This window comes from Orbilia oligospora (genome assembly GCF_000225545.1).
Source record: "Orbilia oligospora ATCC 24927 unplaced genomic scaffold scaffold00173, whole genome shotgun sequence".
Lineage (NCBI taxonomy): Eukaryota > Fungi > Ascomycota > Orbiliomycetes > Orbiliales > Orbiliaceae > Orbilia > Orbilia oligospora.
The window spans coordinates 274,541-297,198 of NW_011645730.1; the positions used below are offsets into that span (position 1 = coordinate 274,541).

The following is a 22,658-nucleotide window of genomic DNA, read 5'->3' on the forward strand; positions in this document are numbered from 1 at the left end:
CAGTACAGACAGCCCTCATAGAGATCCTTCGACGACGTCCAGTTCGATCTAAACTTGCGAAACGTTCAACCATCGGGATAGGGCTAGGAAGCACGACGTAATCTGTTTGTCAGCCTGATTTCCAACTGCGAGAACCGACCGTCGACGTCGAGCTGCAATCATCCGAGTATGTTTTCAAGATTCACATAATCGTCTTCTACAGTTTCTCTGAGGTTCCACCGCTTCAGCTTGTGGGCTTGACCGCATCGCCGCGGTCGTGGGGGAAAAAGGTGTGCAAGCAATCACAAAGGCACAACAGGGCGAAGAATTACACCGCGAATAGCGTTTCGGACAGACAGCCTGGTGGTGCTCCTTATGTTTCTCAACAGAAGACATACTGGCGCCTACTACCAGACTCTGTCAGCACGGTCCTTGTCCTTTGCTCCGAAGGTCGTCGTCGTTTTCGTCGGTTGTTGCCCTTCTGTTCGCCTAGGACCGTCATTTCCTTTCCAGTCCCTTTCCCCATCCCATCCCGCCCCCAATTCTCCCCTCCACAAACCTCACCTTCCCGACCTGAATTCACGTTTTTGAGAATTATGCTTTCTATGCACAATCCTTAATATTTTCAGAACTGCTCTATCTGGCTCTTCGCTCAGGCCGGGATCTTTTTTCTTTTCTTTTCAGTGTTTTCGTTTATTTTATTTTATTTTTGCCTATCTGATCCCTGGTGACTTGCCACTAACTTGTATCGTCTTTTCTTTTTCCCCATTGTTTCTATTCCTGTTCAGAGATACAGTTTTTTTTCCACTTCGCTTGCTTAGCTCCCGCTCACCCTGATAACCACCCGCCACCCATTTCCCCCCCAAGAATCACTGTTCCCGCCCACGAAAATAGAAGCTCGTGCTGAGACATTGCGAAATACGGTAGTGATTGTAGACAGTATCGGAGTAACTGCCAGGAACATACGCGTAGCGCGGTTTGTATAAACCGGAACCCAAGGAAATCGTCCACTCAGGAAGGGTCGCGTCTATCTTCAAAGAAGAGACCGGACCCGACTTTTATATTACAATCGATACACAACTCTTCTATCTCCGAAATCCTGATAACTCTTAATCCATAACCGGCCTCGCGATGGCCGGAGCCGTCGAGTGGTCTCGAAATGCCGCGGATGCGGATTCCGAGCAATTCGCGGTCGAGGCACAACTAAGGTTCAGCCAGCAATCGGATCCCGATGGCTTGCTTAAGGTGCCCCGGCACTACATCCCGGTCTTCGTCCTTCACATGTTCTGCAAGTCGGAACGGTCTAGGCCATTCGTATTACCAGACTCGGAACGGGTAGCAAAGATAAAGGCTCAGCTAACTGCTCAACGAAAGTTGACCTCTACATGCCCAAGCTGGCAGTTGGTTTCCAAAGGAAACGAAATTCTGGACGACGAGACATTCATCATCTTCGATACTCGATCCAAACGATTCGATAAACGCCACTGGTCAGAATGTTTCAAATACGACGAACCCTATCAGAAATTCTTCGAAAAGTTTACCATGAAGGAGTTCACAAGGGAAGGGTGGAAGTTTCAAAAGTTCGAAAAGCTTCAGAGGGTTGATCAGGGAATCATGACTGGCATGTGGACGAATGCCTATAAAGTCTACGATGCCATGGATGCTAGGCGGCAGGAATCCTCAGATATCATTAGGCTCAAGAGAAGCGATGTCTGGGATTTCCGTAAATATCTGTTTCTCATGACATTTCTGAGGAACAGGGACCGAAATACTCACTTGCTGCAAACATCTGAAGCTATGGGCGAAGCAAAGGAGAAAAGAACTGCTTTCATGGCTGTTCATAATCTCAACCATCCAAGAGATTTATGGCTCCACAACGCTGCTGTTATCCTCGACACACCCCACCATCAGATCAGTTACAATAAGTTTCTTTTCGACCTTGACCAGGAGGATTATCGTACGAATGCCCGTGAACGCTTCATGGTATTCTGGGAAGCCGGTCCGAACGACGAGTTCATACTTACCGATAACAGCTTTGGCGGAATGGAAATCGGACGTCTGGAAGCTAAGCATACCATGCCCAAGAGACTCAAGCCCTCGGATCTTCAGAAGCGGTTGTACAGCAGAGACTACATGTGGCATCAGATCTTTGTGTTGTCACCCAAACTTGCTGTTGCATTGTGTCACGGCACAATGATCAACCAGTCGCTGGCCCACCAACACCGAGATCGATATGGTCTACGGCCTTCTCTGCTTGATAGGTTACCACATCCCCTCCCACAAAGTTATTACAAGGACATGCACCTTAAGGAATGCAAGTTCCTCAAGCCAGAATGGAAGATACCAGATGAAGTTGAGGACCTCTTTGGAAGACCAGCCGATAAGGGCAAATTCGTCGCCAACCTCGATGCAAAAGCCAATAGCGATCTCGAGTTTATGGTTTCTACTCTTTCTTCCGCACAAGTTGCACTCGTCAATATGGTCCTGCTCCAAAACCAAAGCATCTCCACCGCCGTGGATAAAGTTGTTTACAGGAACCCCGCCGCCCTCTACCGAGCTATCGAGGAGTATGGCAAGCACGACTGGCCTATCTTTATGGACGAGAAGCAACACAGCTACAAGTCTCTGAAGAAGAAAATCTACAACCAGTTCAATAAGCCAGGCAGTGGTAATGAGTCTTCCAGATCCAGCTCTGGTTCCTCCGACCAGGGTACGAGGTCATCCGGGTCTTCGTCTACTAGAAGATCAGAAAAGAAGGTTGTCTTTGAGGAACGGAAGAAACCCACACCAGAGCCACCAAAACCAACCAAGAAGCCAGAGAGTGCCAACCCTTTCATGTCTGATTCTGAATCAAGTGATGATGATGATGATGACCTTGCATTCCCGTCCTCTACTCATGAGCCTGTCCTTCGTTCGCGTTCCCCGTCTCCTATCCGCAGAACAGAGTCCCCAGTCAAGAAGCAAGAACCAGTAGCTCCTCCAAAACCAGCAGAGATCAAGATTGAGATCGAGCCGGTTAAGCCTACTCTTGCAGCTGTTACCCCACCCGTGACTTCAGAATATCCCAGTCAGAGAGCAACACCTTCTCCAAGGCCGACACCTTCCCCAGAACCGCCAAAGTCGGTGCCGCCGCCGCCGCAACCACCAACCGCAGCAGTCGAAGCTGCCGCTGAGAAGGCTATCGCTGAAAAGTTGGAGAAAGTCAAGGCTGAAGAGCTCGAACGATTTGAGAAGGAAATGGCAGAGAAGGAGAGAGCACTCGAAGAAGAAATGGCGCAAAAGGAAAGGATACTTATGAAGGAGACAGAGGCAATTGAGAAGCTTCGCAGGGAGAGGCTTCAGTTGGAGGCAGAAATTGAACAGAAACGGAGAGATGAGCTCGAGGCTGTCCGTATGCAAAGGCAGAAATCGGAACGCTCAGGTAGGCCCGATGAGAGGGGCGATGACCGAATCCGCGCTGCTAGCACCAAATCAGCTGAGACTAGACGGCGTCCTCGATCCAAGGACCGTGCCGAAGCTGAACTAGTGGATGTTGGCAAACAGCTTGCTCTCTTGGAGGTGGAACGAGAGAAGATGAGGAAAGAGAAGCTAGAGTTGGAAGAAATGCAACACCGAAGGCGAAGGGAAGAGGAGAAGGAGAATCAAAAGAAGTTCGATCGTATGGCAAAAGACTTGGCGATGCTCCAGAGACAACTTGAGGTCTACGAAACGCAGCTTGAGGAGGAACGACACGAGAAAGAGATGGTTAGGCGAATGGCGGCTCAGCAGAAAGAAAAGGCGGATGCCCTCACTCGACAGACCCGAGAACTCCTTGAAGCCCAGGAACGTGATCAGACAAGGGCAGAGGTTGAGCGTGCCGCCCGTGTCGAAAAGGATCGCCTTGAAAAGGTCGAGAAGGACAAGCGCGAACTCGAGAAAGCCAAGGAGAGAGAACAGAAGAAACGCCAAGAGAGGGAACGAATCATGAATGAGAAGGCTGAGCAGGAACGCCTGCAGCGTGAACGGGACATGCAACTGGAGAGGGAGCGGGAAGCCGAGCGTGCTAAACGTCACCGAGAACGAGAACAAGAAAAGGCGGTGCGAGCCAAAAATCGCCAGAGCCGTTACGAGGCGCACGAGAGGGGTTCCGACTTGAGCGACGAGGTTGATCCGCAGGCTCTTTTCCGAAAAAATCGTATGATACTTGGTGCTCTATCTCCCACCTCTGACCCTGGAATGCATTTGCAGTACAATGAAATGACGCCGCCTTCATCGAGTCATTCCCACCCCGACCAATTCGACGACCGCCGTTTCGAGCGTGAGATGAGGTCCCAGTCCCCACCTGGTTACCAATACCCTCCTTCTCCCAGGCGAGTCGAAACCTCTCCTGTACCATTGACCACAAATCATCGACGTGGGACCCAACCAAAGCTCCTTGCCCTTGAATACGAATCTCCACCATCATCCGGTTTTCAGACTAGCCCTGATTCTCCTAACCCGCCTCTTGATCTCGCTTTGTACGCCCCTCCTAAGGAAAAAGCGAGCCGTCGAAAGGCTGATCCTCGAGATCGTGATACAAATCGGGACATGCATCCACATGCACATGGAAGAGCTCCGCAGCCGCAAGTTCGACGATTCGAACCTCCAGCGCCACTTCCTAACTTCAACGACCTTGATCGTAGGATGAGTAAAATCCCGACCCACCTACCGGATTATGCCACCATTCACAACGGCGATCGCTACCCAGAAGATGAGTATGATGAAGAGGACTACGGCAATGGGTATGGCGATGCCATGGTGAGATTTGACCGTACACCCAAGAAGAGGTTACAGATTGAGCCGCCTCCAGCCATCAAACCACAATACCAGACCCGACAAAAACCTCCTCCCAGAGCTCTTCCACCTCCCGACTATCGCAACGGCCGATAGGTTAGTTGGTGCTTGCATTGTCGGATCACCCGACATAAATTATGCATCTTATCCTTCTCGCTTTATTTTTCTCTTTCACTTCATTATAGATTTCGATTATTGGTTCTCTTCTTTGCATAAATAGATTTTCACCCTTTCCCTTGCATCCGGATATTCTGTTACACAAGCGTTTGTTTTCTTTTGCCCCCCTTTTCAACATACCCATTTGGTTATTCGTTGTTGGATGTTTGGTATTCTGTTTTCTGTATCATTCATGACCCTAATGACCCTCCATCACCGCTTTCCCTCCCTCTTTTTAATTGTTAGTTTTATATCATTGTTAGTTATAGTTTATATTGATATGTCAGTGCGCATTATACCTATTTGCCTTTTCCTCACGAATCATGTCATCGGCTTGCATTTACTGGATCGATAAACGGGCACTTCTTTTTTTTTTCGTTCTACCGGCATGAAAAACAAAAACACAATAATGTTCAAAAGTATCTATACGGGTTTTCCTTTTCTATTTGTTTACTGTATCCAGGAAAAGCAAGGCGAATCGTTTATTGAAAAAAATGTTGATTTTGGATCCTGTACTCCCTTTTCTTTCTTCCTGATATCCGATATCCCTTGCTGTGTTCGATAAAGATATACCTCAGCTCATGTGTTTTCGAAAGTGATACTCCCATCTTTCCCGGTTTTGGTCAATATACCACTTGTTTTGTTTGGGGTTTAGTGTTTATTATTTTATGCCATCCTGTCTGATATATATTTATACCAATCACAAACTATTTCGTCCCGTTTTTATATCATATCTCTGTTATTCATGATCTTTGATTCGAGCATACCGCAAGCTGTATTCTGGCCTACCTTCGGCAAAAAATGTTCTACACATGCACACCTCTCGCACTTGATCAAGTTATACGTTATTTGGACTCCTGGATGTTCTCTTTCCAGATGACAAGTTTAAAACGCCCAATTTTTTTTTTTACCGCTGGAACGACTTTACCATCTTGATCCCTTGCATTATCACCAAATCATCACTAAGCAGATCCCGGCCTCACTAGCTCCTTAACGATGCACCCGGAATCAATCCCGAGGAGGTGTTTCAAACAAGGATTTTATGTAGGTTCCTTGCTTTTCGCCTATCGGTTTCGTGCGAGCTGTACACTTCCTACAAGGCAAGACTATCTCCTTGGTCCGACAGCGTCGGCCCGTGAACCTGTTTCCTCCTTCCTGACCTTGCCGATTCCAAGAATATACTACAGATTGGCAAGATCTACCGGCATCGGTATTACTTTTTCATGCATAGTATACACATTATTTTTGTTTTTTTTCTTCTTTTGCTTCCGTTCCGATAGAGCGCCAAAATAAAAAAAAAGCGTTTTGAAGCAATTAATTTGTATTTTTCGTTTCGTGCCCTCCTATCCATATGTATGTATTTTTGAAATCCCTCCCTTTCGATGTAACTCTACTTGTGAAATTTGTAATTGCGCTTTCAAGATTATGATCGGACTCGAGAATTGCGAATTTTTTGTTATTTAGGAAAAGATATTCAAGTCAATTGATCAAAAAAAATGTATTTATAAGTCCCCGTTTAAAGCACAGTGACCTATATATCCGAAGCTAGGTTAGGAATTCCGGATTAATAGCTACCTTCTACATAGTACACCTGAAAATCGTTTCCGGATCCTTCTCCGATTCCTTTAATTTCGGGAAACGTTACGGGACCAGGCGAACTCGATTTTTCTGGTCCCTTTCCCTCAAAAGATTCGTTGCACTAGCTCATTCGGGGTTCAGTGCTGGTTCTTCATAGGCAAAAGATGATGCTTGTCATATGGTTGTGCATATTATCTCTGTATACTGCCTATTGTTGGATCAAACGCCAATGGCGATAGTCTGATAGCGACTAACTACGCAGGGCCCTCTTGGCACAAGAAGGTTAAGTGGGGGCTGGACCCCCCGGTCGAAGCTAGATCCCACGACAGTCTATCACGGGCTCAGGAACTTCAATCCGGATATATCCCTTGAGCATGAGGTATTTGCTAGAAACAGCGCCAAGATGTGCAGCAGCTCTCTCTCTCTGTGCTTGAGCACGCAGCTTTTTCCATGAAGCCGGACAAAACCTACTGCGGGTTGAAAATTTGGCGTTACACAAGTTTCTCCCACTGAGCGGTAAGTGAAATAGATAAAAATTTGAACCTCAGCACAAGGTCCATGATCACCCATTGTAGTCTGGGGCACCCACTGGTTGGTTATAACGAACGGTATGTAACTAGCGCAAGCAGGACCCGCCTAGGCCTCTAGTAGCTAAACTTGTTCGAGATGTGACGAGGGGTAAATCCAACATCTGTTATTCCCTTTGTTTCAATCAAGCGATGTGTGGCAGAAAAACCGATAGGGTTCCTCGATTCCAACAGATCGCCCGTCTTTGTATCCCGCCGTTAAACAGAGATACTAGAATATTACATGACAGACAGTAAATGGGGAAAAAGAATTGTGACCCCGAAAAGCAAGGTGTGATAGAAGAAAAAAAACCCGTTTCGTCTCCGTACGTTGGGTACATGTAGTATTTTGGACAGTAATCTCGGGTTTGTGCGCAAGTGCTGCTGAACACACCCAACCGTCGCCTTGATCAGGTGGGGGACTCGAGTCAACAGATATATGCAAAGGGGGAGAAAACCGTTCTCGTTTGCATTTCCGTGTCCCAGCGGCGAGGACGGCGTTTCCTGTCGTATTTCGCGGACAACTAGGAGCAGGCGACGCTAATCGCCCCTTGCTTTGAATTTTACCCCATATGACCATGCATCGGCTAGTCAGTATGTAAGGAATATCAGATTTCCGTGTGAATATAGAGCATGTGCGGCAACAAGCCAGAGTCCATGTGTACTAGTATACTGTGCCAGAAAAAAAAGTGGATTATAATCAAGCTGTATCCCTTGGTTGGTCCCTTACTTTTGTTTTGCTAGCTGTCTAGTTTTTTCTAAGACATCCTGACTGGCAACCTTCTGGATCCCTTTCTCCGTCACATTAATCTTCTCAGCTCCCATTACCTTTTTTTTTTTTTTTCATCAAAAAATAATTCAAGCGTTGTCACAATGTCGCAATTGTTACTCAAAGGGAAGGCAGACGTTGAAGTACTTGCCCTCATTTTCCCCCTCTAAACATAAGGGTATAGTCCAACGTTAACGGTGGAAGATGACAGAAGCAAATATATTCTCTACTTGGTTACTGTTCCACCCTCATCGGCCGCGGTTCAACTCGTCACAACAGGGAACAGCTCAGATCATTGTCATTTATGGGGTTCGGGGTATCAGCTGCCCTCTCATGTGCCTCGCACACAAAGAAAAGAAATATACAAACTTTCCCGGACTTAATAGCTATTTTTGCTTTCAGATACTGAGAGTCTTACCTTATAGTCGGGCTATCTACAAGGAGACCTTCCAGGACTGGCTGGCGATATCTTTCTCATTCAATGGGATTTTGATAGTAACCACAGATTCGGGAATCTATAATTGCTCTTGACAATTACACCTTGAGGCACAGAATGAATAGGCTTTTCCTAAAAAGAAAATAATAGAAAGGAAGAAAAAAGAAAGAAGAGAAATAAGCAAAGAGCTAGAGAAAATGAAATTTGTTTTTTTTTCTCTCTCTTCCACATCCTCTTTCTTTTTTACAATTGGCTACTATCTGCAGCAGTATCACTACTTGAAGTCGAGTTCCGCAGTTATGAGACCAGTGTATTTGATTTTGAGAGATTGTGTCGCACAAATGGGTCCGGAGCCACATAGACTTACTGTCGAAGTTTTTAGTAAGTGAATTAATACTGGTTGTGTAGGATTATTTGTGGTGGGCATATGTGTGTGCCTCCTGGCTTCATAGCTCCGGTCGCTTTTGCCCGACAAAGCGAAGAGGAATCCAGACCACACTCTCTCCCCCCACAAAAAAGTATCTCTATGGTTGGTATCCCTTTCTAATAATGCAATGTTCAAGGGTCTACGACCCACCCACCACGTAAGTATACCTACCCCTCGGTATGTCAATGCGAGGGAGGGGCATTCTGGTGGGGCGAGCCAAAAAAAACTTTACTTGAAAAAGCAGTTTTTGAAAGCCTTCGGTATCAATCCCGGGGTCTGAGATCTTGAGGATGCTGGCAATCACGGCCTGATGCTCAAGCAATAGTCAACCAACCCTGGTTGTCAACCCGATGCACCTTACATTGATGGCTTGCTACACAATGTTCACTTACATAACTTGGACGAGCATATGCCCGATAACGTGTAGCGATTCATTCCCCCTTCCTTCTTGTATTGCGTGGGCGGCAAATCAGTGCAGTATCTATCACATAAATATCGATCTTGAGGTCCACAAGATCCAGTTCCAGCTCTGTGTTCCGATTAATAAAAATCCCGCGAGTCATAGAGAAGCTGTAAGCACCAATTTCAATTTACCAAAAAATCGACTTTGTGCTTCATTAAGGTCATTACTTTCTTTTCATCCGGTCATCGAATATAAATCCAAGCCGAAATAGCAAATATCATATTCCCAGAATCGATTCTTCGCATGCAAATATACCTACACGGAGGCTCTTATCCCGGGAACAAATCCGAATAATCGCTAGGGGGTCCGCCGTATCTCAACAATATCTTACTCGCTAGCCCAGGTGATTGCATGTTGGATTAAACCCATTACAGGCGCTATCTCTGTTCAGGACAGTTGAAACAATTTGTCAATATTGATATTGGGGCCTTAGACGGGTTTAGTACTGACGTATGTTAAAGTTTTCTTTGTTCATGCGTTGTTGCATGCGATCCCAGCGTAGCTGCTCGCAACATTCCCAACGAATAAGAGCGAATCTGGTGCAGATAACAGGTCCTGCACAGACTACAACTATGGCTTGGGGATCGGTTAGTAAGGTACAGATTCGCTAATGTTTCCTGTCTTAGATAGACTGTGCCCGCATTCTACTCGCAATTCAATTGCAAGTTAGAGGGTATCTGTAGTGCGGCACTGTTAGGATTTCTGGGTCGTAGTGTCATTTGTGCATGCAGTGCAATAGGCAGTGGCTGTCGATCTATTTTTCTGAATTGTGAAAGAGATTGGAATTGGAAGAAGATATCATCGATATGCCTTACAATCATTCAGCTGGCCCCTACTTCCTCCCGTCTCATCTTCTACCCGAATCTTTCCCAAGACCACCGAGCCAAAGATCCAAGGAAAAGAGGCTGTCATTCACTACAGGACTCGAGTTTCTAGCAACAGGACGCCCTGCATCAAGTCACCAGGGCAGGAAGGGCATAGACAGTCCAAACAAGCTAGCCAATAAACCAGATATCTCCAATAAGCTTCGGAAGTGTGCAAGCATGGAGGTCACCCAAGGAAATCAACGAAGGGCTCCCCGCCCAAGGATAAATACCACCATTAGAGCGAAGTCGTCATTCAGCGTTTCATCTCCTCAAGCTCCTATTACCTATATCCAAACACTTTCTTCACCCTCAGCGCTGTCTGCCTTTTGTTCTCACAAGATCCCCATCATGGAACAACCAATTGCCCCTAAACAGAAGAAGCCCCGAAGCTACGGTGCCTTCATACGCAAACTGCTCTCGTGTACCAAAAAAGGAACCCTTGAAAACCAGAACACCGTTACAAAGGCAGAAGTACAACCCCAAAAAGTAACCCCAGGGACTGGATCCGAGCTTCGAGACCTTCGGTTCTATCTTGGAAATGAATCTCTACGTATCTGCCGTCGATTGTGCCGTATCCAGGACGAAGATGAGAAAAGTCTTCATATCCTCTCTCCTCGCATTGGTTCTTTGAATTTCAACGTTCGCCAGTTCGACTCTGATGATGCATCTCATACTCTCCTTCTTCCAGCTACTGTCTTCGACAATGAAGCAGATGAGGCTGAGCAGGGCATGATGAATGTTTTCATGGAGAACTTCATCTCGATATTGCCATTTGGGACTGATAAAATCAGTCGCAAAGCAAACCCTTCTAGCCTCGTATTCAGGCTTCTACCTTCGCCAATTATCCAACCTGCTGCTAGGTACCTCGGTGCCGCCTTTTGGCTCTGGCTATGCGCAATTGATGGTAAGCTCAGCCGTGTTGGTGCTGTTGGATTTTGCTAACTATTGTGTTGCCTAGACCAAATAGAGGAGCTAGAGCAAAAGGACTTTGAAGAAGCCAGTAAGTAACTGAGATCCATATATCCTATAAAGGTACCCTACAGGCATGAAATATTTAGTTTAAGAGGTACTGACCTGTGACTGTAGTTGAGGAGATCAAAAGAGTATTCACCTCACAAGAGCCTTTGGACCCAGGCTCTCGCGTGACGCGAACCTCATTTGCACTCAGAGATCTTGTGCAACAAACAGAGTTGAAGTCCGCAAGTGCCCCGGAAACCGAAAACCAAGACACTTGGCGCTATAGCTTCCTCGAGGCCATCATGGAGATTCTCTATGCTTTTGAAGGAGAGCGTCCTCTTCTCAATCAGTTCAAGAAAGCAGACGACCATGTCAAGCTGACAGATTGGATGGTGCTCCGAGTTGTTACGATTTCAGGTGGGTGATAAAAAGTCTCGAAGGTTAGATGTTAGGAGAGAGAGAGAGAGAGAGAGAGAGCAAAAGCTAACAATTTTACATTGTACAGCTCGACCGTTCATGGTGTTGGCTCGTGCAAGTCTTGGACTGCAGCCCGGCCTCTCCCAAGCCGGTAATACCGCAAAGGGGATAAGTCAAGATGCTCCGACCCGTCGGGGCAGATCCGATAGCGCGAGGACTTTCACACCAGATCTTGAATGGGAGGAAGAAATTTCCCGACTAGAGGTTCTTGCCCAATGTGCGATGGGTTTGGAGAATGACATCTTAGGGTGGGAGAAAGATCATGCCGAGGGGAACATATTGAACTCAGTCGAGATACTTTTCCAGACCTATCAGCACCGCCAATCCGCAATGCGAGAGATGGTCCTGATTCACAACTACACAGTGAATCAGCTCTGCCTTCAAGCTGATATCCTGCTCCCGAAGTACTCTTCAGATAACTCGACCCCGCCTATCTCGCCTGCTCGTACTTTGTTCAATGTAAAGACTCCACGGTCCCCTTTCCCTTTATCGCCCACAGGGACTTTCATAAGTCCTATCGGGTCCCCGGCGGATACGGAACATACCAACAAATTCCTAGGGCTAATTAAAGGGAAAGTTAATAAGCCGGATCAAGGCGGGGAGTTGGCACCTCAAGCACAATACATCATGGTGCTCCTTGGGTTTGTCAAGGGAATGGCCATCTGGACTTCAAAAGCGAAGCGTTACGCTGTTTAACGAGACGATTGTACACCGCTGCGACGCGATCCCTTGTTTGTCCCAAGCTATGGTCGCAAATGGGAAGCGACTAGAGGGAAGTTGTGTGCATTGTTTCCCAGTTTTTTTTATTTTATTGTTTCTGTCTTTACCAGTTCTATTCCTTTGTTTTTCCTTTTAAGCAAGAGATTGTTTGTTTTGTGCAAGGGAGTTGCTCGACAGTGAGACTGCCCACAAGTACGATGCTTGTTTCAAAAACGGGGCCGCCAGTTTCCTCTCTTTGTCTTTTGTCGTTTCCTGAGCCGGAGTACTTTGGTTGGTTGGTCTTCACCATTCGTTCTTTTTTGTTTTTTGACAGTTGTGCTATTCTCTTGTCTAACATTCTGTGATAGAAGAGATCCCTATCCAGATGATCCCCTAGTGTGATTGATACCACGAGGAAAGAGAATACTGAGATCTCCTTTTTCGTATACAGTCTTTCCCAAGTATCATCTTTGCAAGCCAAATCTTCTTCGTGCTTTCTTGTTCTCCCTTTGCTAGGTTCTTTGCAACCAAGGTGGCCTGACTGGAGCGTTTTCGAGCGAGCGATGTTGATTTCCTTTAGCGCCTGAGTCAATCTAGTTTACAAAACTAGTTCTGTCATTTTCGAGAATATCTCTCAGGGTAACGAGATCTATGTGACGTAGGCAGCACGTGTTTTGGGTCGTCGATGTAATCGTGCATCATCAAGTTGGACGAATGACCCATTGAACCCCAATGGGTTCGTCGGCTATTATTATGATGATATCGATAGCATTGCGTAAGAAATAATGAACGAATTAATGTCTGACGGAAGCCGGAGATTCCCGCAGCCTTATCTTGAGGCGATGCATGTCATTATTGCATGCAGGAATAAGCCGCACCGAATTATGTAAAGGATTGACGTGACGTTGAGGCTATGTCGATGAGCATAACTGAAAGTGCTGAATGAAAAGTGGGATGGCAGACGAGAGGATCATCGATGAGTGTTTCCTCTTCGGAGCGTTACACACCGGTCCTAACCTCGGGTCAACACATTGAGCTCCAAAAAATACAACAAACAACCCGAGCTCCAATGGTTCGCTTCGAGAAGAAAGACTCATGGTAGAAGCCAATGGAAATGAGTAATGCATCTTTGGCGCCGCCTCGGAGTTTGTTGTTGAGAGGAAATAGAATCTATTAGAATCTAGAACGGTAGCAGTGTGTATACATACCACCTATGTGTCTATCGATGTGAGCTTCGGCAACTGGTGTGTTTTGGTTGCGAAGGAAAACACGGCTTGGAAGAACCAAAACAGATCAAATTTCCTTCTTGGGAAGTGAGGGAGGGGTAAAAATGCAGGGTCACGGCAGATCTTGGGAGCTCGTTACCATACCGGAAATGGGGGGAAATTAAATGGCGCGCGTCGCGTCATATTCCGTTCGGCACGAAGGAACGTGACTTCGTGTGGAGAATGTTTCCCAGCCTTGTGGAATATTTCTGCAGCGACTGAAGGAACGGTTCCGCAGAAAAACCCTCGTCGTGGACCAGAAATTGGGGAGGCTTGAGACAAGACTGGATGGAAACAGAAGCTCGGGAATATTTGCGTTGGAAAGGACGTTGAAGGATGAGTCAACACGACAACACATCACGGATTAGGCAAGGGTATGTCCGAACTGACCAATCAAATGACCGGGATCCCAACCACACCTCCTTTTTTAGCGTGCTCCTGCTTACTGCAATACACACGACACCACCGACGGCCCCGCTAACCCAGGCCCGATTCTTTGGATAGCCATCCCCACGCTAAGAATCGATCAGATGCTTTTTTCAGCATATTTTTGGAAGTTGTTGTTTTGATATTAGAAACCAGGAATCTTTTTATCGACTGCAACTGGAGATTAAGGAGGAGGCTTATACAGACGGCTCTGCGTTCGAAACGTCTCTCTGGCTGGCACCCTTTCTCTTGGGAATTTGCGAACCTCCGCGAGATCCTATGACTCACGTCATCACTCTCTCGAAAGTCTGGGCCGTTGGGGACACCTGCTGGCGCAACAGGCATCCGTTTCGTCACCGTATGGGGACCTCTTTCGTCCGCTATACGCAAACATCCGCGCAAACATGAGGGTTTGGCTGTCCTGTCCTCCAAGTACCAATATGCCATTGACCTTTCTCATTTCAACGTTCTGGAATCTGGTCAAATGATCTTGCTGGATCCTGTCGGCTAGATAGTAGGCAGTGAAGAAGGCCTTGGTCGCAAATAAGTCAAAATGCCCCGATTGGTACTATCCTCGAACCGCCTGAACCCGTGCTCATAGTCGCCTAAGGTCTTTTGATGGTTTCTAATACGAGTGTATTTTCAACCAGTAAGATAGGAGCGTGCAGGCCTGGCCATTTCCAACACGGGTCAGTCATACTCTTCGACCCCTTCTAGGATCTAACTATGTTAGATCTTTCATACGATTATTTATCCCATTGCTAGAAATGACTAACATTTTGTTGTTTTCGTCTGCTGCTATGTAGGAAGTCCTCTCTATACTTCGGCCATTCTTGCTATATTCTTTCGGTGTCATGAGTTTGTCGAGTATATGACTACCCTCGAATGAACTAAATAAATTGCCTGGTCGTCAGCCCGAGTTCGACGGTTTCGTTCCCAAATTCTAGCCTTGCTATTTGTCTCACTGTTCACCACTATTATCACCTCGCTACTACCCGCTCCCGCCTTCGGTGTGTCGGGCCACCCTTTTCGCCTTAGTTTTGCCCTTCTCGTTGGGCATCTCTTGCCATATCGCAGACCGGCTTGTTGAAGACAAAGCCACGCAATCACACTATTGCGCAGCCCATACAGAACCCCTCTGCAATTTTGTCGCACTTCTATAAAACTCCCTCAATCCCCAGGGTATCATCTAGCATAACCCATTGTTCTGCACCAGGCAGTGCTGCTTATTTAATCAAGCGATATTTTATTACAGGACTGAGATAGCAATTGCTATATATCCCTTGCTGTCGTCGTCTATTCGTCGAGGTTAAGCGACCTGTCCTGGACGGAACGGTAAGGCTTCTGCGTTTATAACCAATCCTTCGCACAGCCTTCTTCCCACGTTCCACCATACCCCAACAGACATTGTGTTGCTCGTGCTTGAGTAGCTACTGAATCCTAAATAGTTTCTATTAGATCCTACTCTCATCACCACCTTTTTCTCGCTATCACGAGCTACTTTTTTTCTTCTCTTACCTTATTATACTCTTTTGTCCGGTTGGGCATCGTCTAGCTTCTGCTTTATCTGTATTCGCGTTCGCGCTTGGCTTTAGGGCATTCTTCGTAATCAAGAAAAAAGCGCAAGCGCACTGCTTATAAAATCGATATCAGAGATCCAGAGCTGTATTTGAGACGTACTCGAGTCCTCTTCAGAGTATAGTTGGATATCAGTTTCACTTCTTTCCAAAAAAAAAATCCTCAGTCAGTTTTAGACAGAGAGAACAAAAGAGTAGGCCTCTAATCTAAAGGAGCCAGAGAATCTATTTACCAAAACCAACGAAGGAAATAGAATACCCTTTTATCCTTTTCTTTTCGTAAAGGCACAAAAATCATATTCCTTTTTGTTACCTCCCCGTGCTTGACTTGGACGCGGCCCGATAAAAGGACTAGTTAGCAGACCCAGTGTACCCTCAGATCTGCACTCTCTCCGCTTCCACTTTAGGCGCAAAGCGGAGCATCCATTCCACAATCATGGAGGGATATCGAAAAAAGGTGGCAATATGCGGGAGTAGGGGGTTTGGTAGCTATCTTGCTCGGGCAATCCTTGAAACAGGAGAATGGGAACTGGTGATCCTGTCGAGAAATGTGAGTAACTACACCCACCCACCCTCTCGCTTAGGGCATGCATTTTCAGGCCTGTCGCATCGCATCTGATAAAATATTGTGTGATGACGTGGCTTCGGTGCGGCAAAACGGCTAACATCCTATCTTTGGAACCTATAGTCACAGCCTGATCTTACTGCAAGTGGTATCAAAGTAAAGCCAGTGGACTACAGCTCTGTTGATTCGCTGTATCATGTTATCAAGAGACAACAAGTGGATACTGTGATCTCTGTCATACCAGATGCAGAGGTGCAGCTTAACATTATCGACGCGTGTCTCATGGCCGGGGTTCGACGGTTCGTCCCAGCGGAGTTCGAGACATCGCCGGAACAGCGACCTTTGTATGTTTCTGGCGATAAAATGAGTGTCCTGGCTCGGTTGGAACAAGTTAGCACACAATTAGAAGTAAGTTTCCTTGTTGTATCTTGTAGAACATCTTACTAGTGGCCGATACCTAACATCGAGTTCAGTACACGGCTTTCTCTTGCGGCCTTTTTATGGAGACTTTTGCTCCTGGAGGATGGAGTGAAGCTTCCAACAGTTATAACTACAGTTGGAATGACGGATCATTCCTGCTTGATCTAAAACATAAAAAAGCGCTCCTTCCTGTTGATAATGCTGGTAGTCTCGAAACTGTGATTTGCTTGACGTCTGCTGTGGATGTTGCACGTTTCGTTGCTGCTGCTTTATTTCTTCGATCATGGCAACCTGAAATGAAAATGTTTGGAGATCGGTTGCGGTTAAGAGAGCTTTTAGAGGTTGCTCAATATGTTCGAGGTAAGTTGCACCTTTGGCTTTGGGCCACCACACCCCCATGCATGACGCATAAAATTTTTATCAAAACATATCACCAACCACCTTCTTCAACAAATAGCACGCGAATTCAAAGTGAAGGTCATCTCAGAAGATGACATCGAATTTCAAATCCTCAGGACACCGGACTGGAAAACTCAACGCGAACTCCAGACAATGCGCGGCATTCTCGGACATGAATACAATATCGACAAAAGATATCTCAACGCCAAGTTCCCAGACATCCAGGCGATTACCTTCGAGGACTTCCTCCGTCAGTACTGGAGGGCGAGTACACACTGACGTGCTTCCATTTGACCCCACTATCTCTCTCTCTTTTCTTTTTTCTCTAATTACCTTTTATCGACCTTTCCTTTTCCTTTCTTTTTTCGACCTTTTTGTCACGGCGTTATGCAACTTATGACTTGATTTGCATTTTAGTTTTTAACAACACCTTCTTGTATCTTATTTGCCTATTTTTGTGGCTGACCAGGCATCACCGTACATATAGACCGCTATATGATTTAGTCTGGGGCGTTTTACTGGTGTTTGTGTTCTTCTCTTTGCTGCTTTAGTCCTTTTATATGATGAACTATCGGGCATGCGTTTTGGTGTTTAACGGTTATTACCATTTTTGCTTTTCGTTTCCTTTTATATTTTATTTTTATATTTCCTCTTTGAATTCGACTTGCCGCATGAACATTACACGTGTGTGGCTCTGCATTTGTTTTTAAGGGCTATTCCCTTTCTTGATATTTTATTTTATATTTGAAGCTGGCCTTGTTTTTTCTTTTTCATTCAGATAAATCTCAACATAGCATGCGCGGGTTTCCTTATATTGATATCCTTAGACAATTGCTTTGTTTTTTTCGGGGTTGGTTTGGGGGTCATTATCGCATGCGCATGGCTGCATCATTCTTCGGAATATTTCAATCGAGATCGCGGGTTTTTGAGTTTTAAATTTTTCAGATAGAATTTTTACCTTTGAATAAGCGACTATCAATGTCATTACTATTCTCAATACGGTAGCGTGACACGCTTTATAAAATACATTCTCACCCGAGTCTGCCTTGCGACTTACATAAGTAATAGTAAACTCGTGTTATAGAAAAGACCGGCGAAGTTGATATCAAGTGCCGGATATGAGCGGTCCTAACATCCAAATATAAAATCACCTGCCGCTTCTTTAACTCTCCGGCTCTTTAAAGACTTAAGCTATTATACTACCCTGATCCATCGGAAAACAAAAGTGGGATTTTCGCATTAACCTCAAGCGGGCCTGCAAGGCGGATCTTCCCCGCATTAGCCAATCTATTCCAACATTTCTTTCCTTAAAGGAGCGGCGGAATTAAATATACTCTCATCCTATCCTGCATTGTTACCTAGACATCGCCAGATATATTAAACAAGAGTGGTATTCAAGAAACATGGGATAACCTTGAATTGTTGACCTTAGGAACTATCCCCCTGTCGACTTTTTTGCAAGGCTTGGCAGCGGGATATTTTGTTTTTAGAGATAGTAAGTACAGATATGGTGAGGTTTATATCTACTACATAGCACTATGTCTAGGGCTCCGAGCTGGCCGGAAAGATTACTTAAGCGTGACTACGACATTAATCTGCCTATAGGTGGCTAGAGAAGGTAGAATGGAACAGGGATGTGTAAACCGAAAGTCCCGATATACCTAGAATATTTCCAGGCAACTTAGGGCATGCAATGCAATATAATAAGGGCCGGCTCTGAAGCGAGACACTATGCGGATAGGCAGTACGGCTTTATACTTAAGTTTCCATTCTAGTTGCAAATAAAGTTTAGACATATACTCCGCTGGATGCGTTGGTACTTTGTTGTAATATATCCATAGTACTAGCCTCGAGGCCTGACTCGCCTCCATTGCACACAATATCATGATACGGCGTACCGACACGCATAGATATAGATACCCATTTTACCTGTAGCTATGATTCTAACGTTCGAAACTTGAAGCTATTGAAAGCCCTAGGTTTTAGAGACACGATTTGGATCCACGGAATGACTCGCCCGTTGAGATGTCAAAAGCCTCGGGGTTTTGACCTCAAACGCACCCATGCCCGGCCTGGGCCACCTTTGGCGGGCATCGACTCCAGAACTGAAACATTTTAAAGAACATTTGTGATAAACATTTAGGATATACGGATCGTCCAGTTCCAATCTGGCCTTGAAGGCCGTAGGTTTATCTTTCCAAAAACAGTGGCATCACAATATCAATATGCGGACTTGTCAGCATTCTCCCCGTCGCAAATCCTTGGTATGTCGTTGTTTGAGAAATGAGTTTTTCCGAACCCTACACTGTTAGCTTTAGCCACTGACTAGCAAAATAAGCTACGGAATACTCTAGCGCCTTCGCTGATCTTGGTTGAAACACCGTGCGGCTTAGGATACGAGCGTTGAATTGGAAAATTGTGGATCTGGAGAAGCAGGTTATTTTGTGATACGAACGCAAATACTTTTGTCTTGATACTTTTGCGAGAATAGGATCGTCATAGAGGGTTTGGAACGGCGCAGGTTGGTGGAAATATATGTAAAAAAAACGACATCAATACGAGGCAGCCACCATGAAACAAGGATAATTCCCGTGTCTGTTTACCATAGAGTAACCAATAATATAGAGGGGAATGGAGGGAAAAAAATTAGGAAATATCTTAGAGTGTAGTAGTTTAGGATGCATGGATGATATGCCCCCGAGGAGCCTCGAAGCTTGATTTGCGGTACGGCCGAACAATTATCGGTTTCTTTCCAGCGCAGTTCCGATGTTTATGAGACAGGCTGGGGTTACGTATGCAAGATACGGGCCACTTACCGAAAGGAAGCTAACCTGTCAAACTTATGCCTAACGACTTGTAACTTTGACAGCAAACCGTTGGAATACCCGTCTTCATTCCTTATTTATCACACACAGGGTTGCAATATTCGATCGCATCTGTACCAGACATTCATGTGAGTGCGAGTGGAGTCGCTGTCAGATGATAACCCTGTCGCACTTTTTTTTTTTTTTGTGGTTGGGGTCATGGTCACTGGCTATCGTGACAATACAGACTAGCAGACCTTTGACCTCCAGACTCCGGATGAGGTGTGGCTAAAATCCCGTCGATTATCAAAGGTTCCTGGGAACTTTCAATATGTGGATACGTTTGTAGCGTTTGAGCAGACAAGCATTTGACGGCTTGCTCGTACCTGAATTTAATACAGTCCACCCTAAGATTTGCCCGTTTGCGTGCTTTTGATCATTTTTGTGTCTGGCGGGGCATGACAGGGGGATCAGTCCGTGGGGCCGTCCTTTCGATACGGTAAAGATTGGAAAGCAAGCTTATTGACAGGTCCTTTGGACGAGGTTTAAAAGATCGAGACATCTCGTCTGGTCGAGTCCTCAGAATTCGAAGCATTCTTTTGACTTTTGATAGTTCAGCAGGCACATTTCATATATTCTTGATCGAAGTTCGTTGAGGCCTTCGAGAGTGGTGACAGGGATAAAAACGCTTAAAGGACGACAAACGGAAACTATATTCGGCGGTTTTAAGGATTTTTTAACTTTTGCATTGCATTGCGCCACCGAACCACTCTTTATATATCACAGAACAACACTTTGGAGGCGGGGCCGACTTCTGGAAACGATGTATCGAGAGTTTCTATCGTCAGATGCATTGCCTGCATGGGCGTCGTTCAATAACATCAACTTCAACGGTATCAGGGTCGAATATGTGGGAGGTGAACCGGTTGATTCTGGCCTTGCAGTCAAGCTGCAGCCTTCCAAGCTAGATTCTTCCAGACCGCTGCTAAGAGTGCCAAGGCATCTCATCTTGTGCCAGGATATGGTTGATGCACATGCAAAATCCGATATGCATCTGCGAGAAGCCCTTGCAGCTGCCGGCCCGCTGGCAATGACTCCGAGAGGTGTGTGGTATTTCCCTCGAGACCCGTGCTCAGCATGCACTGCATTGGTTTTACTTTTATATGTCTATAAAACTGCGTTTCTGATACATTGTAGCATCACAGGCGCAATAATAATTTTCTTAATTATGAAAATTACAAATGCGGTATCTTTGTCTGAGCCAAAATCCGTCGGTGTCAAGTGCGCCTGGACGGAGTATGTTAAATTTTTACCGTCTGTTTCGGTACCGACATGCTGGTCGGAACAGGAACGGGAGCTTCTGAAAGGGACCTCGTTACATGTGGCAGTCACAGCTAAACTTGCAGCTCTCGACGCCGAATTCCATGCTTTCAAACTGGCGACACAAAATATTGCATGGTGTCGGAAAGTATGGTGGGATGAGAAACGACTGACTTTCTTGGATTGGTTGGATTGTGATGCCTGGCTACGGAGTAGAGTCTTGCAATTACCGGACCTCGGGCTATCAATGATACCGTTCCTCGACTTCTGCAACCATCGGTCGTTCCCAAATTCATTTTATGACCTTGACGATGAGGGAAATATTATTCTAATACATAGCTTATGTGCTCTGGGGCAAAACAGTCAGGTGATCGAGGAAATAACCATCAAGTGAGTTTCAAGGTACCATCCATAGGCTGTAGGAGTTGCCACCTTCAGAAAGAACTAATCGTTAGTCTAGCTATGGTGAAGAGAAGAGTGCATCTGAAATGGTCTTTTCCTACGGGTTCGTGGATCTAGACAGGCCTACAGCGTCTTGGATGGCGTTAGATCTGAAGGACCACGAAAGCTTAGGAGATGATAGCTCGAGTATGGTTTTCGTGAGGGCGAAGCAGAGGCTCTTGGATAGCGCGCCAACTTTACTTTTGATCGATATGGGAACGTCAGTCGAATGGACAAGTGACTATATCTGGTGGGCAAACACGGATTGTGGAGACCCCTTTAATCCTAAACCAAATTTACTAAATATTATCGTGGCGTCGGTAGGCTTATGTGCGTCAATCACGAAGACGGGTTTAATATCCAAGTAATGCAACAAAACGATGGGTCTCAGCACTTACAGGCATTCTTCGATGACCAGCCGTTGCTCAACCTTGCTTCATTGGTCGATCTACTGAGAATGAAACCATTGTGGCCAATCTATCAGCTGCGAGCAGTAACATTGGTCGAGGAGCGAGTCCACAGGCAGCTTGCAGATTTAAACGAGTCGGATGCCCTGTGTAACGAATATAACAGCCAAAAGATAGTAGGAGACCAGATATGGCATGTTTCTCAGAATCTGCGAACCCTAGAGAAGGCCTTGTTGGAGAAGACTTTGCTCGTTTTGGGAAGTCAGGTGAGTCTGATATGATCCGTTGGTCCATTTGGGGATCCAGGTTTCCCCATATTTTGTTGCCCCATTCCCCAGGTTCGTGACGCTGGTAATGCGGGGGTGGTGGCAAACGACCCCGACAATAGATACCAGAGCGGATCGGCCACTTAGCGGCTAGGCTGACTTCGTCTACGATATCTAGAAAGAACATTTACTTGGTTCCGATGTTGTCCGAAAATACCTTAATGATATGCAGACAGATCTTCACGAAGGGGAAGAGGATTTAACCTAGCTCAGGAACGAACTGCGATTTCGGCGGCTGGGGGGAAAGCTGGCAAACATTATTTTTTTTTACTGCCACGACAGTTATTTGCATTTTCATTCTCTCGTAAATATTTCCCATCTCTTTCTCTGGCATTATTCTTGTACATAATATATTTGCAATATGGTTCCTGGCATCAAGTGGACATCTTTTGAGTGCGTTTTCTGGGTTTTATATGAAGTCAAATAGGCTATTTCCACAACCGTATGCTTATACAAAGATTTCACGCACGACGTTGGCCTCTTGCAATACCCATATGGGAATCTTGCCATATGGCGGGTAAAT

General features: G+C 45.8%; 4 protein-coding genes across 4 annotated transcripts; all 4 read left to right on the forward strand.

Annotated features, from left to right (window-relative positions):
* Positions 1 to 1,110: 1,110 nt before the first annotated feature.
* AOL_s00173g86 (uncharacterized protein) lies at positions 1,111 to 4,887 on the forward strand (the record flags this gene model as incomplete). The annotated part of the gene is made up of 1 exon (XM_011127828.1): positions 1,111 to 4,887. One exon carries the CDS (start codon positions 1,111 to 1,113, stop codon positions 4,885 to 4,887), a length of 3,777 nt encoding a protein of 1,258 aa, XP_011126130.1.
* Positions 4,888 to 9,992: 5,105 nt separating this feature from the next.
* On the forward strand, positions 9,993 to 12,182 carry AOL_s00173g87 (uncharacterized protein; the record flags this gene model as incomplete). Its single annotated transcript, XM_011127829.1, has 4 exons — positions 9,993 to 10,956; positions 11,011 to 11,052; positions 11,139 to 11,426; positions 11,515 to 12,182. The coding sequence occupies 4 exons, from the start codon at positions 9,993 to 9,995 to the stop codon at positions 12,180 to 12,182; spliced, it is 1,962 nt and encodes a 653-aa protein (XP_011126131.1).
* Positions 12,183 to 15,889: 3,707 nt separating this feature from the next.
* On the forward strand, positions 15,890 to 17,116 carry AOL_s00173g88 (uncharacterized protein; the record flags this gene model as incomplete). The annotated part of the gene is made up of 4 exons (XM_011127830.1): positions 15,890 to 16,003; positions 16,142 to 16,426; positions 16,492 to 16,798; positions 16,896 to 17,116. The coding sequence occupies 4 exons, from the start codon at positions 15,890 to 15,892 to the stop codon at positions 17,114 to 17,116; spliced, it is 927 nt and encodes a 308-aa protein (XP_011126132.1).
* Positions 17,117 to 20,464: 3,348 nt separating this feature from the next.
* AOL_s00173g89 (uncharacterized protein) lies at positions 20,465 to 22,222 on the forward strand (the record flags this gene model as incomplete). The annotated part of the gene is made up of 5 exons (XM_011127831.1): positions 20,465 to 20,744; positions 20,847 to 21,351; positions 21,422 to 21,652; positions 21,727 to 22,075; positions 22,148 to 22,222. The coding sequence occupies 5 exons, from the start codon at positions 20,465 to 20,467 to the stop codon at positions 22,220 to 22,222; spliced, it is 1,440 nt and encodes a 479-aa protein (XP_011126133.1).
* Between the last annotated feature and the right edge of the window lie 436 nt (positions 22,223 to 22,658).